This window comes from Rhincodon typus, chromosome 39 (assembly GCF_021869965.1).
Source record: "Rhincodon typus isolate 14 chromosome 39, sRhiTyp1.1, whole genome shotgun sequence".
NCBI classification, from domain to species: Eukaryota; Metazoa; Chordata; class Chondrichthyes; order Orectolobiformes; family Rhincodontidae; genus Rhincodon; species Rhincodon typus.
The window spans coordinates 14,586,042-14,603,496 of NC_063370.1; the positions used below are offsets into that span (position 1 = coordinate 14,586,042).

The 17,455-nt window shown below is 40.7% G+C and overlaps 1 protein-coding gene across 2 annotated transcripts in view; it reads left to right on the forward strand.

Moving 5' to 3' along the window:
• LOC125487298 (elongation factor 1-gamma-like) overlaps positions 1-10,532 on the forward strand; it is a 42,450-nt gene extending 31,918 nt beyond the window's left edge. For both annotated transcript variants that reach the window (XM_048618291.1, XM_048618292.1), the window contains 5 exons: positions 1,392-1,521; positions 4,372-5,638; positions 6,738-6,910; positions 8,125-8,249; positions 10,207-10,532. In XM_048618291.1, the coding sequence (XP_048474248.1) occupies positions 1,392-1,521; positions 4,372-5,638; positions 6,738-6,910; positions 8,125-8,249; positions 10,207-10,365 (1,854 nt within the window). In that variant the 3' untranslated portion in view covers positions 10,366-10,532. The remainder of the gene's footprint in view (positions 1-1,391; positions 1,522-4,371; positions 5,639-6,737; positions 6,911-8,124; positions 8,250-10,206) is intronic.
• The last annotated feature ends 6,923 nt before the right edge of the window (positions 10,533-17,455 follow it).

Genomic DNA, 17,455 nt, shown 5'->3' on the forward strand with positions numbered 1-17,455 from the left:
TCAAATCAAGGTGTGCCCAGATATGTAAGTGAAGGCAATGCATTTGACACCAATCTATTTGGACTTCAGCGAGGCCTTTAAAAATGGACCTGCATGGGAGACTCTTAGCAAAGGTAAGACCCCTTGGGGTCCAAGGAAATCTGGCGAAATAGATCCAGAATTGGCTAAATGACAGGAAGCAGGGGTTGTTAGCCAATTGGGGATGTGTTGTGTGACGAGAAACTTGTCCTGTGGGGTTGTGCATGGATTGGTGTTCCCTTGTCTTTTTTTTTTTTTTGTCCTGCCCAAGTGCATCACCTCCCACTTAGACAAATTAAATTTTGTTTTGCCACTGATCAGCCTGTCTATATTCACCACCCCACCAACTTTCATATCCATGAATTTGCTGATCAACTTCCCTATGTATAAGCGTAAGTTGCTTTTGTATGTATCACAAACAGCAAGGGCTCCAAGCACCTTCTGTGACCCTTGGTCTGGGGTGGAAATCTGAGCTTCTGGCTCAGGCAGGGGTGCTATCTATTGCAACTCCAGACTGAATGCAGAAGTTTGGGAGGATAATCCTGATAAGCTTGGTTGTTTGTTAGATTTGGTCAGGATTCTTGCTGTCTTGCAATTGGTGATCTCTGGGAAGCACATGTTTGGATGCCAAGTTGAAGTTCCTTCTGATGACCTGTAGTCAAACAGCCTATCAATGTTTCTGTGTGTACAGTTTAAGCTACAGAATTGACTACTATTCTGTTCTCTTTTTAGTAGTTTGTCTCAGTGGGATGCATTTAGTGCATTTCTTGAGTCGTTCCTATTTTTTTCTATGATCCTCATTAGGTCTTCTTGCACTTCATTTCATGTGCTTCACCTCCTTAAATTTTTTTTTTTTGATTTTTCTAGTATATTTAATTTTAACCTGGCCATATTGGACTTGCCTCCCAAGAGCTAAGATTTAATGCACAGATTTGGCTATTAATAATTCACATTGAAATGTATGCTTTTTTCCTCCCTCTTGTATCTCCATAGCATGTGCATAATTTCCTCCCATGGTTTTTCTTTAGAAGAAAATCTTAATCTAGCATCAGTATATCAAAACTGAGGTGACCGACACATGGAATCATAACTTAGCTTCGCTAAGAGCAGTGGGTCTTGCAAAACAGATGATGATTTGCTTGATTTTTTTTTACTTTGATTCAAAATATAGCTCTAAAATATTTCTCAAATGTGACAGATGTCCACCTTTTATTCCAGGTAGAACTGTTTAGTGATGGGTTGTTAAACTTGACATAGAATTTAGTAATTGCCTATGGTTAATGGTATAAACTTAGGAACAATAAACTTGGATATTGCAGCTTAGCTAATGTCTTTGCCAAGTTTGGAGAGTAACAGTGCTTTTTTTCCTCTAGGTTTTGGACCCTTCCCTGCAGGAGAACTACACTGAAGTAAGCCGTTGGTTTGCTGCCTGTGTTAATCAGCCTCCATTCCGAAAAGTATTGGGGGAGGTGGTGTTCTGTGAGCCAGCTGCTCAGTGTACAGGTGAGGAAGCAACATCTGCATCCAGCAAGGTGTTGGTTGTACTAAGCAGGAGAGCTGAAGCCCTCTTTTAATGGGATAGACAATACCCTCCAAAGCCATTCATTTGCTTAGAATGACTGCTGACTTGGAGACAGAATTAATCTGTACTTGGAGAGGCTGGCATTAATAGAGAACTGTCAATGTGGTTTTAAGGGGAAGTCATCTCTGAATTCAAATCAAGGTGTGCCCAGATATGTAAGTGAAGGCAATGCATTTGATACAAATCTATTTGGACTTCAGCGAGGCCTTTAAAAATGGACCTGCATGGGAGACTCTTAGCAAAGGTAAGACCCCTTGGGGTCCAAGGAAATCTGGCGAAACAACTTTAAAAGATAGATGTAACACCATTAGCTTTTGTATGTAGTCTGCTTTTAATTGAACTAATCCATTCTAAGCAGTAAATTTTAACGTCTAATAAGAGATTAGAGATCACATTATATGGCACATACAAGCAGATTTGAAAACTAAAACTTGGCTTGAATATATCCAGTAAACCATTAAAACAGTTGAGTTTGGTGTGCTGACCTAGTGGGTACTCTATATATAAAGAGCTAATATTGATAGGCTGGCTGCCTCAACCTCTTATCATTTATCCTACGTGTTATGAATTTGAGAAACTCCTCAATCTTCCCTGTATTCTACTCGTCTTTCCTATGTTTGTTGACTACCACTTAGTTCCATTTTAGCACTGTTTCAGTGAGATGCACTCGGGCACAAATTTCTTTAATCATTTTATTTTTCTTCTCTCTCCCCTCCACCCCCCAACCCCATGATCTTCATTTTGGTCTTTTTGCACTCCCCTGCACGTCATTTATGTCCTTGAGTCTGCTTTTATGGCGTGTTCAGTTTTATTCTGGCCACATCTGACATGCCTCCCAAGAGTTGAGACTTAATTCATTGTTTGGGTTGGTTAGTGGTCATCCTAAAGGGATGTACACTCTCCCGCCCCCCCACTTTTTTAGTATCTCCATGGCATCCTCTCCTAGGTGCTTTGTTTCCTCCTAGATTCTAGAAGAAAATCCTAATCAGTACATTGAAACTAAGATGATTTGCTGCAGAGTCCAGTAACTTGTAAATGGGCGGTACAACACTTGTGTGAATAAATTGGTCGGTTTGTTTGTTTGTTTTTTTGGTTTCCTTTAATGATGTTGCCCATTGCCTGTGGGTCCAGAAAATATGGCAGGTGTTCCAAGATGCAGGTCTTGGGTAGTGAGGAGCAGTGGGTGTTATTAGGTGAGTGACTTTTGGTTTGAATACAATTTTCAAATCTGCTTAGAAGTGCCATACAGTCCAATCTCTCTCCTCCTTTTAGACTTGAGTACCATTTTTAGAGGGGTATGCATACCCGAAGCTGCTTTGATGCTTTGTTGATTTTTAGTTTTGCTGGGTGTCACAGAACAAGGGATTCTGCTGACCCCATTTGCTGTCCTCTCCTCCACTTTAAATTTGCCACAAACAGGCAGATCTTTAAGGAGCAGCATTTTTTAGAAATATTTGTAGCACTGAAGTGGTTCATTTTCACACACTGGATGGTGCCAGTTCTCTGTGGAGCAGTATTGTTGGTCCCATTCCTCTGATCTATCCTAATAGCTTTACAAGATTATTTCATTCCAGTTTCATTTCCTTTATGAAATAATTGGTACCTACTGTCTCCACCCTTTTTTTAGGTTGCGAGTTCCAGGTCATTACTACTTGCTGTGTCGATATTTCTCTCAACTTTACCACATGTCTTGCCCAAAATCTATTAAGTCTGTGTGTCTATTCTTTGTACTCAACTTCTCCTTGTTTACCTTCTTTTCCAAGTCTATCACAATCCGGAACGCCTCCAATTTCCCTTGCACAAGGAGAATAATTCCACCTTCTCCAACTTAACATTGTAGCCATGATTCCATTTCTGTTGCCAGGAATTATTCTGGCAAGTCTTCTCTGCGCACTCTTGACCTTCTCATGCTTCCTAAAGTTTGACTAGAACTGACATAGCACTCTGACTTAATTGGAGCTTTATAAAGCTTTGGTACAACTTGCCTACTTTTGTTTTCAAATTTTGTATTTCTCTGAAGCCAAACATTCCAAATACACTCTACTTTGAAAGGAGGGAAGAGTAATGCACATGCATCTTTGGGACAGTCTTAAGAACTGTGCCATTTAAGTTTGTGTTTTGACCTCTCCTGATCACTTCAAAAATGTGTCCCCACAAACTTTTTTTTTTTTTTAAATTCCATCTATCTCTTAGTTGGGTGACAGAACAGCAGCTATGTCCTTTTGGTGATTAGTACCATCCTAAATGTGCAACTCATGGTTTATTCCTACACTATCACCCTTGATCCCAAATGGGACTAGATTAATGTAATGTACCTGGTCAGCATGGACGTGTTGGACCAAAGAGTCTGTTTCTGCACTGTACATCTTTGACTTTATAACTGACTAAAGATTCCCTAAATACTGTTCAAAGATTCTTTCCTTGCCTTCAATCTACTATCATCCCAAATAATGACTAGTTATAGTTCCTAGTTCTGAAGAGGGGTCACTGGCCCCAAAATGTTAACTCTGCTGTCTTACCGCACGTTGACTGATCTAGAGATTTTTCCAGCAATTTATTTTTGTTTCTGATTTTCAGCATCCACAATTGTTTTGGTTTTTGAAATCAATTAGTTTGCCTGGATTTTTATAGTCTGCTAAAATTTGCTGTTTGTGCAGCTGTTATCTTTTGACTCAATAGAATTGTGGGAAGTTGGAAGTGTTGCCTACTCGGTGGACAAGGGTGACACTTTCTGCACCAAATGATTCCTTTTTATTTTTCTCTCCAAATAGCACCAAAGCTACCAGAAACCCAAGAAGTCACCAAAATTGAGACCTGCTTAATTGCAACTCCCACAAATAAATCAAATGAAGTTGGCCCAGTTGATACGGGACTCGATAAAGAAATAGCTGCAATGGTATTTGCTCCTGCAACCTCTCTGGCTGAGGCTGCAACTGTTGGTGGTGTAGCTTCTCCCCCAGAGCAGAGACCAACTCGTGCTGAAAGTTTGCTAGGTGGATCAGAAGAACAACTTTCTGTAGTATGTGCCTCAGTGAAGAGTAGAACCAAAGAAGTAAGCTCCATCGTTTCCCCTAAAGGAGATGTTTCCACAGAAAAAGAAGGTGAGGCTATGGGTACTAAAGAGAAGAATCCTTCTGTTCTGATAGATTTTTCTAAAGAGACCATCCACATAACCAGTAACTTGAAAGAGCAGGAAGTAACTGAAGAGGTCACAGTTCAAATCCAAGAGGGAGGTATTCATGAGGAGACAAAGTCAGTTGTACCCTTTAACCAGCCTGCACCTACTGTGGACTATTCTGCACAGAGAGCTATAGCAGGAGTCACTTTACCAGAATTATCCTCTTCCAGAGAGGATGTTGAAGTGAGCTTTGTACACAAGTCAAAAGAAGAATCTGTTACTGAAATCTGCATAACGGAAGCTTCTGAAGAGCAGAAACCGGTTGGACTAAGCCAGCTCAATGCTCCGAAACATCAAAAAGCTGAAGAGACTGTTGTCAGGATGGCTGCTCCTGGAAAGGCCATTCATGTTGACTCAAAGGTAAAGTATGATTCTGAGCCAGATGCTTCATCTAAGCAAGAAACCAGATTAATGGATGTAACCAAAAATAGGCTGGCTGGAGAGGAGAGCATGAGTGAGGTTTGTGTGACAGAATCATTGGAAGAAGTCACTGCGGCTGCATTGAGTACACCAGATCCTTCTGAAAAGGATATAGCATGTAAAGAAGCAGCTACTGGGGCAATACATGCTTATATGGAGTATACCCCTACAACTGATGCTGTTCACCTCCTAGAAACTTCAAAAGAGAGATTCAACACAGTTGATCCTTCTCTGGAGTACGGGTCAGTTAGAACAAGCTTGGCTGATGCACCTAAAGACAATGGAACTGCTGACACTAGTAAAGTGGACGCATCTCAAAGAGGCGAGCTGGCTACAGAGGGACTGGAGGGGCTTTCCCGAGCACATGGTGATGAACAGGACTACACTAAATTGACTGACCAGTTAAAAATCAAAGATCCCTTTGCACACTTACCAAGAAGGTAAGGGTGGGTTGCATGGAGGAATCTGTTTCATATTCTAGGTTACATTTATTGCTTTTTTTTTTTTTTAAAAAAAAAAGACACTACTTCAATGTTTTATGATCACTTTAAGCAACCTGATTGGACATGCTATGACATCTCCAAACAGGTGGGGGCCTGAACCTGGACATTCTAGCCCAGAGGTAATGACACTACCAGTTTGCCTCAACAGCTGTCCAATTTCTGTCGGCCATAGTAGAATTCAAGTCATTAGCCTGGTGCTCTGGATTACGCAGTGATATTACCACTACTCGGTCACCTTCCCAAAAATAACTTTTTTAGACAAATTTACAAAAGTTAATGGATTTTTGGTCTTTATCTCAAATGGGTGGAAGTAATGTTAGCTGTATAAAGTTTGTCAACCACCCCCTCCCCTCTCTCCTACACATGCGCGCACACAGCATTTCTGGTCAAGACATCCCAGATTGATGTTTTGACCTTGGGGAACGCACAAGTATGGGGTTGAAGTCTGTTTTTGATCCCTTGCATTGGAGATTTAAGGGATGATTGAGGTTTCAGATGGGCAGATCAGATCAGATCATTTCATTTTCTTTTGGGATTCCAGAATAAGGAGATGTAATCTTTAAATTAGACCGTTTAGGGGGTAAAATGGGAAGAACTTCAAGAATAATGCAGATCCTCCACTCTTTTTTTTTTTTTTTTTATGCACAACTGCAGCTGGGGATCAACTTAAAAATTCAAAACTGAGTACTAGATTTGTGCTCAGCAGGGACATTGAGAGTTACAGGTTCCGGTGGACAAATAATCCAACAGTTGCCTTTACTATGTGAATTGCTCAATGCATCTCTGCTCCTACTAATTAACCCTTCAGTTTATAAATTAAATGTTTGTCTATAATAAACATGAGAATGAAATAGTTTAGCTGCTTAAAATCCTCCTGAGAAAAATGTGATTTAAATAATCCGATCCCAAAAATGTCACCCCAACCAATTCCTGGTGTTGATTTTGGATATTGTGGATTGTGTATTGTCTGTCCTTTTTTGTTCTTTGTTGACTAACATGTTTAAATGGTGTGACAGTCTTGCATTATCTCTTTCAGTGCCTTTGTTCTGAATGAGTTCAAGTGGAAGTACTCAAATGAGGATATCAGTTCTGTGGCACTTCCTTACTTGTGGGACCACTTTGATAAAGAGGGTTGGTCTTTTTGGTACATGGAGTACAAGTACCCCAGCAAGCTCTGTCTGGATTGCAGGAGCTCCAGTTTAATAACTGGTCAGTAAATAACTGGAAAACAGAAGGGAGATGTGATCAAATTCTGGTGTTTTGAGGATATGTAGTGTTGTCATTTAATACACAACTGAATGTTGATTGTCATGAAGTTTCAGAGAATGAGATTAACCTTCTGATCCCAACCTAGAATAAGATTTTTATCCTTTCACAGTATGTAGCTTTTGCCAGCTGGACCAGCATTTGAGCTCTGAAGAGTCATCTCGATATGCAATGTTGGCTTAATCAATCTCCATGGATGCTGCCTGACTTGCTGTGATTTTTGAGCACTTATTACCTATCTATCCCAAGCTGCCTTAAACCACTGCAGTCCATAGTATAAGGAACATTTAATAAACTTGTTCTCACTATCACATCAATCATATAAAGACAAGTGGGATCCTGCCAAACACTTTGCAGTGAAATTAATATTTAGTTTAATAGTTTACTGTCATGCTATACCCATCCCTTTTTTCATCTTTCTCCCTTGTTCCATCCTCCACTCAACTTCCCTAAAGATCCCAGCTCTCTCTTCCAAACTGTTTCTCCACCCCCCCCCCCCCCGAGAGCCTACTGACCAAAGCCAGGGAGCAGTGGAGGCCCTGGCTCAATAAGAGGAGTGAGTGGCTCCAACTACAAATAAAACAGTTAACCAATTGAAAAATGCAGACAGCCCAACTATTATCAATCAGTTTGGATAACTCAAGTCCTATTGGCTAGTCAGCTAAAGGTCTGCTTGGGAAGATAAGGTCCATGAGAATTGGAGTTAGTTGACAAATGGCAAGAAATTGGTGATGGGGCTTGACAAATGGCAAGAGATTAGGGATGATGCAGTGGAAGACATGGGCAAATAATGAAACCAGAACTAGCTATTGGCATTTTACTGCCTGCTCTGGATACAGAACATTGTTCTGTTCTTAATAGTTTAGAGATTTAGAATGTAAAATTCTTTCATGCACTTTCTCAGACAGCAACAGTTAAAATAAGCCTTCAATTCCATTGGATAAATTAACAAGTAGATTTTGGCTTGTCTGCCTCACTGGTTTCAGGAACTCTCTAATTCTTTTTTTTTTTTAAAGAGATGATTGGGATGTCATGTACACCTACTACAAATTGTCAACATTCTAAGATGTCACCAAACCAAATCCTCTTGTGTGCAAATGACTGGGCCAGTGAAGTATTCTTGCTGGCTGATTTTTATTATCTGAAATTGATTGCAGGGCTATTCCAACACTTGGATAGTCTACGGGAGCACAGCTTTGCTAGTGTGATCCTGTTTGGCACTGGTGGTGACAGCTCAATCTCTGGAATTTGGATTATGCGGGGACAGCAACTCCTTCCCAAAGTAAGAATATAACCAGTTGTGTTTTTTGTTTGTTTGTTTTATTTTTAAAATCTGAGATGAAACTGAAGATGGAGGTGATAAATGGGATGCAGTTTTCTTTTCACACAAGGTGTCGAGCTGGATGAGCACAGCAGGCCGAGCAGGAAAGGTGACCTTTCGTGTCTAGACCCTTCAGAAAAATTTTCTGAAGGGTCTAGACCCAAAATGTCAGCTTTCCTGTTCCTCTGATGCTGCTTGGCCTGCTGTGTTCATCCAGCTCGACACCACCTTGTGTCAGATTCTCCAGCATCGGCAGTTCCTACTATCTCTGCAGTTTTCTATTTGCATATTTTATACCTGTCCTAAAGGTGCTGACTTCTGACCAGAAATTGGATTCTTTGTCAACAGCCCTCCGTGCTGTGGCATTCATTTATTTAACCTTGGCTATTGAAGTGTCTCTTGGTCACGTGCAACATATTTCTATGATTTTGGGAGTTGGCGGGGAACTAGTTTAATGGAGATGTCGTCTCTGGATTCCTAGTCCAGTGACGAGGCTAATACTCTGAGGAAACAGGGCTCAAAATTCACAACAACAAAAAATGAAAATTTGACTTTGTTCCAGATTTATTAATTTAAAAAGCTAATTCAGTGTTTACCCTAAAGCCTTTGACTATTGTAAAAATCCATTTGGTTCACTTGTGTCCCCTTTAGGGAAGGAAAATATATCGCCTTTCACAAGTCTGGCTCGATACACAGCTATGTAGTTGATTCTGAAATGACCTTGGTTGGGAGGGTGAGGGTTTGGAATTGAATATAACTGCTACAAATTTGATAAAAGAAATAGAAGCTCAAGTGAATCATTTGGCATTGACCAAGTTACCAGTAATGGCAAAGGCTCCATGACTAACACCAGGGGCTTGTACCAAAAAATGGTCTGTTCCACAGACCAATCAAGCTATTGTTTGACTAGTCCTAGTCACCACATCACCACCCCCTCCGGGTTTGTCCTGTCAGAGTCATTAAAGCAGAGAAATAGACCTTTCAGTCCAACCAGTCCATGCTGAGCATAATCTTGTGATCCCAACTGCCTGCACTTGTCCCATATCTGGGACAAATCCGTAGGGGTGGGTCAGGAAAGAATTGCTCAGATTTAAAACTCATGAAACCTCATGGTATCAGGCCAAATCTCAGCAAAGAAAGCTGCTGATGATTACCAAGTGCCCTCTATTTGGTGTTTGGTCGGTGGTAACCCCCAGGATGGCATTGAATATCAAGGGGCAGTGATTGTATTGTATTAATCATTTCCAAAAAAAACTAATTTGTGTTGTATGAATATTAGTTACTGACCTCAGATGGGAACAAAATGAGATGAGGTTGGTGTAAAATCTTGAAGTGCTAGTCAGGAATATGTACCTCCATGCCTGCTTCCTGTTCTTCTTGCCTCAAGCACCAAAACCCACTCTGATTCTATTCAGCTAGAACTCTAATCTTTCAACAAATCTCAAACCTGAGATCTTCTAGTTGGGCTTGTGATAAGTACATTCTTGCTTGATTCGCTGGTTAAGCTTTTTGTCTGTCACCAAAAGTGCAGTTTTTTTAATTTTATTTTATCAAAAATGACCCAAATAAACTCTTTCTCAGTTACAACTTGCAGCATCCTCCCCTGCAAAGAGACCTTGTTGGATTGACAGCTGTTGTTCTACAGCTTTGTGTTACCACCTTGGCCACATCTGATACATCTCCACTAACCATCTCTGCCTCTCCTGTCTTTGCCCTGCCTGGATGTGCTCTTGTGAATATTCACTTGAGGTTTCCAGGTGTACATGTAACATGTGGGAGGTATGTCCTCAGTTCTTGTCTTTTGGAGGGCTGAGGATATTGTCTTGTGTATCCTGCTCTGGTAAAATCATGTACTTTCTCCTAGAGGCCCACTTGCTTGCTGCTACTGTTCTAACTTATATGGTTTTCCTCTCTCTAGTTAAATGAAGACTGGCATGTAATCTGTGAGCCATATTCCTGGAAGAAATTGGATATAGACACTGATGAATGCAAGACCATGATTAAGGAGTACTTTATGATGGAAGGAACATTCCAACATGTAGGAAAACCCTTCAATCAGGCATTAATCTTTAAGTAACAGCACACACTAGTTGCTGCTCTCTGAACTAGCTGGCCTGTTGCACTACTGAGTCTTGCCTTACTGGATATTGCATTGGCAGTGTGTAAATCTCTAGGGCTGATACGCAGCAAGTGTTTTGGTTTTTTAAATCTGAGTGGAAGATAAATAAAGCATTTGAAAACTGACCTAAAGCTCATTCATTTACAAAATTGCCAAAGATCAACTATAAACTCCTCACCCATGGTGTAGGACAAATGTCTCCATTTGCTTTTGGTCAGGTGAGTAAAAGAGAATGATTGATTGGTGCTGCTTGGCTAAGCATTAGAATGGCAACACGGGAATTCACTAACACATGCAACACCTCCAAGTAGGCTTTGAACTACCACAGTTTGATCCTTGGTTAACAGAATCCAGACGAATCGAGCCCTTGCACAGCCACCCTCTACCACTGCAACGTCATACAAATCCCTTGCGTGCTTGTGGAGAGATATAAATAGTGTTGCAAATGATTTAGAAGCGTCCCTTTAGACAAGGTGGCGGCCTCCTCCCCTTTAAACTCAGTGAGGAGGTGATGACTTGGCTTTGGGGTTTTGCATCAGCTAAATAAGTGCTAGAACATAATTCTTTGTTGGTAGAAAGGACAAACTAACTTTTTACTGCAGGGAACTTCTTGTGCTGTGCAAATAGTCTTTAAATTTGGGCTTGATCAGGACTGAAATAGAATCTGGATTTAATCCCTAACCAGAGCAGCCTTGCTCTGTTCCTTGTTACAGAAACCCTATAGATTGCCAAGTGAGCAAGTTTCCAATTAAACTTTTTTTGGTAACGGAAGGCAGCCTGTTGCATATCCCCTCTGGTACAATTACTAATTCAGGAATTAGAGACAGTGAATTGCAGCCGGAAAAACAGTACTTATTATAGATTATTTCTCTTGTGCCTTTTCCTTTTTTAGAGGAAGTACATGAAGTTGTGGAGATAGCAAGATGTTTGGGAGGAGTTCATTGCCCTTTAACCTGTTGTGAGCTTGACAATGGGGGTGGGGAACAGAACTGACCAAAGAAAATGCCAGCTGGAGCCAGGCAAGCTTTTCAGTAAGATGTGAAAGAGTTTAGACTAATTTTTGATGTGACTGTTGAACACAGCTGTTTTTGTTACTTGGGCTTATTACTGGGCCATTTTTTGAACTGTTCTATTGAAGGGACTCAGTGTTGGGTTAGGCAATTGCACAATTTTTTTGACCCAATGCCAAGGAATGACGATTTGCAGACATAGCCAGCTGTGATGGTTTACAGCCTGGAGGGAACATTGGCCCTGTCCTGCTGTTGCCATTGTTCCTGTTGGCTAGTGTTTGGCAATATTACTTTCCTGAAGAACCCTTTTCAGAGAAAGTAAAACAATAAGACCAGCAAAAATGGGCCATTCAGTCCATTAAGTCTGCTATGCCATTTAATAAGACCATGGCTGATCTGATGATCAGGAATTTTCTTTTCCTGTCTTTCTCCATTACCTTTTGATTCTGTTACTGATTTAAAAATATCACTTGCTTGCGCTCAGCCTGAATATAATTAATGTAGTTTCCGCAGCCCTCTACAGTGTACTGAATATGCAGAAATCGGTGCTCAGAAGAAACTTGTTCTGTCTGCTAGCTCCTTGCCCTGAGGTTATACCTTCTGGTCCCAAACTCTCCATAAAGGGAAACCACATCCCTACATCTACCTTGTCATTCTTCTAAACTCCAATGAATACTGTCCTCGTAAGAAAATCCCTCCATGCCGAGAACTGGCCTATTTGATGCTGCAAGATAAAAATTTGCATTTGGAAACAAATTAAGTCATGGGGCAATTTGTCTAATATAATGTGTAACTTGCATGTACAATGCATGAATTTGAATTGATAGGAAAATTTAATTTTCTCGCTGCATTTTTGACTTTTTTGCGATCGTCATTGTCCATTTTTCTCTGCATCTTTGTTTTTATCTGAAGTTACATGATTTTTAAAAAGCTGCTAATAGTACATTCAGTTTATCCAAATGTTGATTTTAAATTGTAATTCACTACATTAGAAGCAGTCATAGCCATTTAAAAACCTGTTCCTTGAATCAGAGGCACTATCCAAAACTCTGGAGCTATATGACTCCATATTATGTCAGGTCCTTGTTGAAAAAATATTTGAATCTGTAAAGTACAGCACAACATAGCTTTTAATATCACAATGAGAAAATAGCTCGGTTTTTAGGCTTTTAAACATTTGATCAACAAAAGATTTGGTGCTGCAAACATAACATTTAAGAGCCACATTAATCTCGAGCCACAGGTTACAGACTCTGGTCCTGCATTTTTTTTCTTTTTTGGCCATTCATTCACAGAATGAGGGTAGCCAGTATTTATTGCCTATCCCTAATTGCCCAGAGGGTGGTTGAGTCAACCACATTGATGTGGGTTTGGAATCACATAGGTCAGACCAGGTAAGGATGGCAGCTTCCTTCCCTAAAGGACATTAAGGAACCAGATGGTGGTTTTTCCTGACAATTGGCAACGGATTTTGTGGTTATCATTAGACTCTTAATTCCAGATATTTATTGAATTCAAACGCCACAATCTGATGTTGGATTTGAACCCAAGTCCCTGGAAATTACCTGGGTCTCTAGATTAATAGTTCAGCAATAATGTCATTGCTGTGTAACTAGGCCATTGCCTCCCTGAGTGTTTGTGGATTTGTAAGATGCTGCAGTGCATTCTATAGATAATGTGCATTGCTTAACAGTTTATGGTGTGAATATGGTTTGATGATCTTGGAACTCATGCTCACGTGGCCCTTCACCTTGAACAGCTTTCCAGTTTCAGTGTGGCTAACTGGTCTGAAATGCAATGGAGATCGGGGGAGGTGAGTGGGAAATGCTCCCCTGCAGGAGATTGCTCCTCTGGGTGGGTTCTGATCTATTCGCACCTATTCTCCTAAACATACCTGGAAATGTTCAGAAATCTTCACATCTGGCTTTGACTATTGAGTCCTCTGCTAGATTGACGACTTAGCCAAATGCAACAAGCAGACTCTTTATTTTTTTTAATTTTTTTTTTTCACATGAAAGTCCAGACTTTCATTTTGGAGAAGAGAAGGTTGAGAGGAGACTTGGTGTGCTCAAAATTGCAAGGAATTAGGATAGAATAGATAAGAAGAAACCCTTCCCATTGGAATCTTCAAAAACCAAACGACAGTAAGGTGGTCCGCCAAATGAAGCAATGATGTCGTTAGGAAAATCTGTTTGTGCAGCTAGTGGTTGGCATTTGGAATGCTCTGCTTGGTGTGTGGAAGAGGTAGAGTCAATGGTGACTTTCAAAAGAGAATCGGATAAGTTCAAAGAAATGCGATTTAGTTTGGGCAGTCGATCCCATTAATGCATGGTCATTAGTCAAATCATCCAGAGATCTGGCTAATGGTCTGGGGTCATGAGTTTGAATCCCACTGTAGCACATGGTGAAATGTGAATCAACTTGATTCCAGATATTCATTATCTCAAGTGACCCCTCATTAAGGAACTGAATTAGTTTTCACAACAAATTTCCATTTAGGGATGGAAATCTCATTCTTGCCTGGTCTGACATGCATGTGACTTCAGATCCCTATAATTTACTTTTTTTGCCTGCCTTGATTTTGCTATTGGGTGCAGCCTTTATCAAGTAATTAAGACTCTAAAATAGTTTGCTCTTCTAAGAAAGCAAATTTTGAAGAAAAAAAATTTGCAACGTAAGAATTTCCAATACCTTTGCTACTGAGGAGAAAAGGGAATTTTCTGCAAACCGCCTTCATCCTATTATAAGCACCTACACTAGGTTTCCAAAGCTTTTTTGTTATTCCACTTTGTAGGAACAGAAGTGTGGATTAGACCTAACATTCCTTTTTAGGGCCTTCCAACTAACATTTTTATCTTTGCTTTCCCCTCCCCCTCTGTACTGAATCACCAGAATTGTTCTGGTATAGGAGGCCACTCAGCTCATCATGATTACACAGGCTCTTCAAGCATCATTACTTGGTGCCAATCTCCTGCTTTTCTTCCTCGCACACCGTTCCTATCCAAATCCTCCAATGCCCTCTAGTGCCTCGATTGAATCTACTTCCACCACATTTCACACCCTAACTACTCTGAAGTTTACCACATTTCACCCTTGTTTCATTTGCACATCACTTTATATTTATGGTCTCTTGTTCCTTTTTTTGAGCAGTAACAGCTTATCCATGCTCATATATTGAAGGTCTTTATCAAATCTCTTCTCGGCCACTTTCTTTTCCAAGGAGGACAGTCCCAACCTCTTCAACTTATCCTTGGATCTGAAGTTTCTTGTTCCTGGAACCATTCTTGTGAATTGCTTCTGCGTTCACATCTTGCCTATAGTACAACTGAATTCTAACAAAAATGCCTTGTACAAGTTCAACATCACTTCTTTGCTCTTGTGTTCTCTGCTCCCATTAGTAAAGCTAAGGACACTGCTTTATTAACTGCTCTCTCCACCAGTCCTACTACATTCAATGATCTCTTCACGTTATACACCCAGGTCCTGCATCCCCTTTTAGAATTGTAGCTCCTATTTCATATTGCCTTTCAGTGTTCTTCCTTATTTTATCCTTTTTGCTGATTTCGACCTCTAACACAGCTTGTCATTGCTTCTGTCTCTGTGTAAGCTCCCTACTGCTCCTGACCTTGCTTGTACTAACTCCAGATAAGGCACTCTTTCTTTTGCCCTCAACGGTATCCCAACCCAATTTCTTTCTAATGTTTTGCCCAAATAATATCCCAACTCATTCCCACCTGCAATTTGAAGATCCCAATTGTGTAGGATTGGCCCTCATTTCCTGTAACTCCAGTTAAGCCATTTACTGCCAAGTCTTCCTCTCGTTGCTAATTATTGACCAAGATTGCCACTGTAGCATAATGCTCGGATCTGCTGTTGGGGCATGTCCACACTCCAAAATTGTCTAAGATTGCCCAGAAAATAAATTTTAGATTCTAGCACTGTCAAGGGTACTAACCAAGGGCAGGGGGTGGGGGGCGAACAATTGCAGAGCTTTTTAAAATTCTTTTAAAATCCTGTTTCTTCATTTTGTCTAATGTTCTTCTGCTGATGTTTGACCAGACAGGGTGGAGTGGGGTATCAAGAGGTTGTGCAATAGAACATTTTGGAATACATCAACGTTTGGTAATATTTCCAATGCAGAGTTGGTAACTATATCTATTCCTAAGTTGAACTGGAGTCAATCTGGTGGCCAGAAATCTCTCTCTCAGCCTACAGCTAAGCTACTGAAGGGTCAATAAATTTTAATTAATGTACTTAATCAAAATGAAACACTTGTAGTGGCATTTTCCAATCAAAAGCAAATAGCCCAGGACTATTTTTATTGAGAAGCTCTTATGTTCTGTATAGATCCTTCTGTTAGGTTCAAAACCATCAAGTCTTCCAGATCAAACTTCAGCTGATTCCAGACTCTGTTTGTTTGTATTTTAAGTCTCTCACTAAGTCCTGTTCTCTCAAATCCTTTTATCCTCTGATTTGTTTTTAATCATTTAATTTAAATTTTTTGATTTGTTACTGAAAACCATTTCTCTTCATTAACTGTCTCAAATTTTAATTGACTTCAGTAGACTCCTATTAAAATTCCATTCTCGCTCACTGTTTTGCTTCCACCCACCCCAGCCACTGTGTACAAGATGCATAATTTGATGGCATGTCGAATGACTGACTGACTGAAGTCGTCCACTTTGTTCTATTGTTTCCTGAATTATTATTTCAGTTACAGGCGGCAACTCGCAGGAATGTTGGGGGCGCAGAATGGACATGTACTGAGATGGAATCTCTGGGGGCAGCCAGCATGTTTGTACCAGATCAGTGAGGCTGCACTGTAGAGAATCAGTGACAAATACGAAAGCAGCTGGAGGAGTTGGTCGTTGTCCACTGACATTGAGCTGATCAATATTCTGGCTGGCACTAAGCTCAATGTCTGTAGAAAATAAAATTCCCTCTATCCATCTTTCTGATGGACTGCTTTAATCATGTTAAATACTTCGATTAAAACACCCCTTAAAGCTGTAAACTTGGAAGTAAATATCTTGCCTGTTAAATTGCAAACAGATTTAACTCTTTCAGCTCCAGTGACTGTTAGCAACATCTTCCAGAGTTACCAAATGATTACTGGGGGAGAAGAACAAAACTTAACCTAGTTGATTTAGAGAGAAGGAAATAAATGGGTTCTGGAGGGGTGAAAAAGTGAACTGTAGCCACTTCTTCTGAGGTTTGAGTTATTGTAGCAAAACATTCTCACCATTCTGATATTGGATCTATGTTTGTGTTGAGGGGATGGTCCTAATGCAGGCAATTCCTTGACTAGGCAGACTTCATATTCTGTCATGCAGCTGCCTCTGATCCTGTAGAGGCTGTATATTCCTTAGGTTTAGAAAATGGAATTGGTTTTAGAACCTTCAACTCTAATTCTAAGCTTGGGATTAACACACAGAACATTAGTACCAAGTCAGGCCATTCAGCCCAACCAGCTGGTCAGTCTTTAATGCTGTACATGAGTTCTAACCGTTTTCTTCCTTCTGCTTATGTAAGTTCCTTGTTAATGTATCTGTGCCACCAATTTTGACCATTCCCTATGTAGTGAGTTCCACATTCTCATCACTCTTTACCCAAAGAGATAGCAGGAACTGCCGATGCTGGAGAATCTGAGATAACAAGGTGTAGAGCTGGATGAATACAGCAGGCCAAGCAGCAGCAGAGGAGCAGGAAGGCTGACGTTTTGGGTCTAGAGATAGTAGGAACTGCTTGTTTCAGGCGTAGACCCTTCTTCAGAAATGGGGGAGGGGAAGGGTGTCCTGAAATAAATAGGGAGAGAGAGGGAGGTGGATAGAGAAGATAGGTGGAGAGGAGACAGACAGGTCAAAGAGGCGGGGATGGAGCCAGTAAAGGTGAGTGTAGGTGGGGAGTTAGGGAGGGGATAGGTCAGTCCAGGGAGGACGGACAGGTCAAGAGGGCAGGATGAGGCTAGTAGGATTGCTTCAGGCCTAGACCCTTCTTCAGAAATGGGGGAGGGGAAGGGGGTTCTGAAAAACATAGAA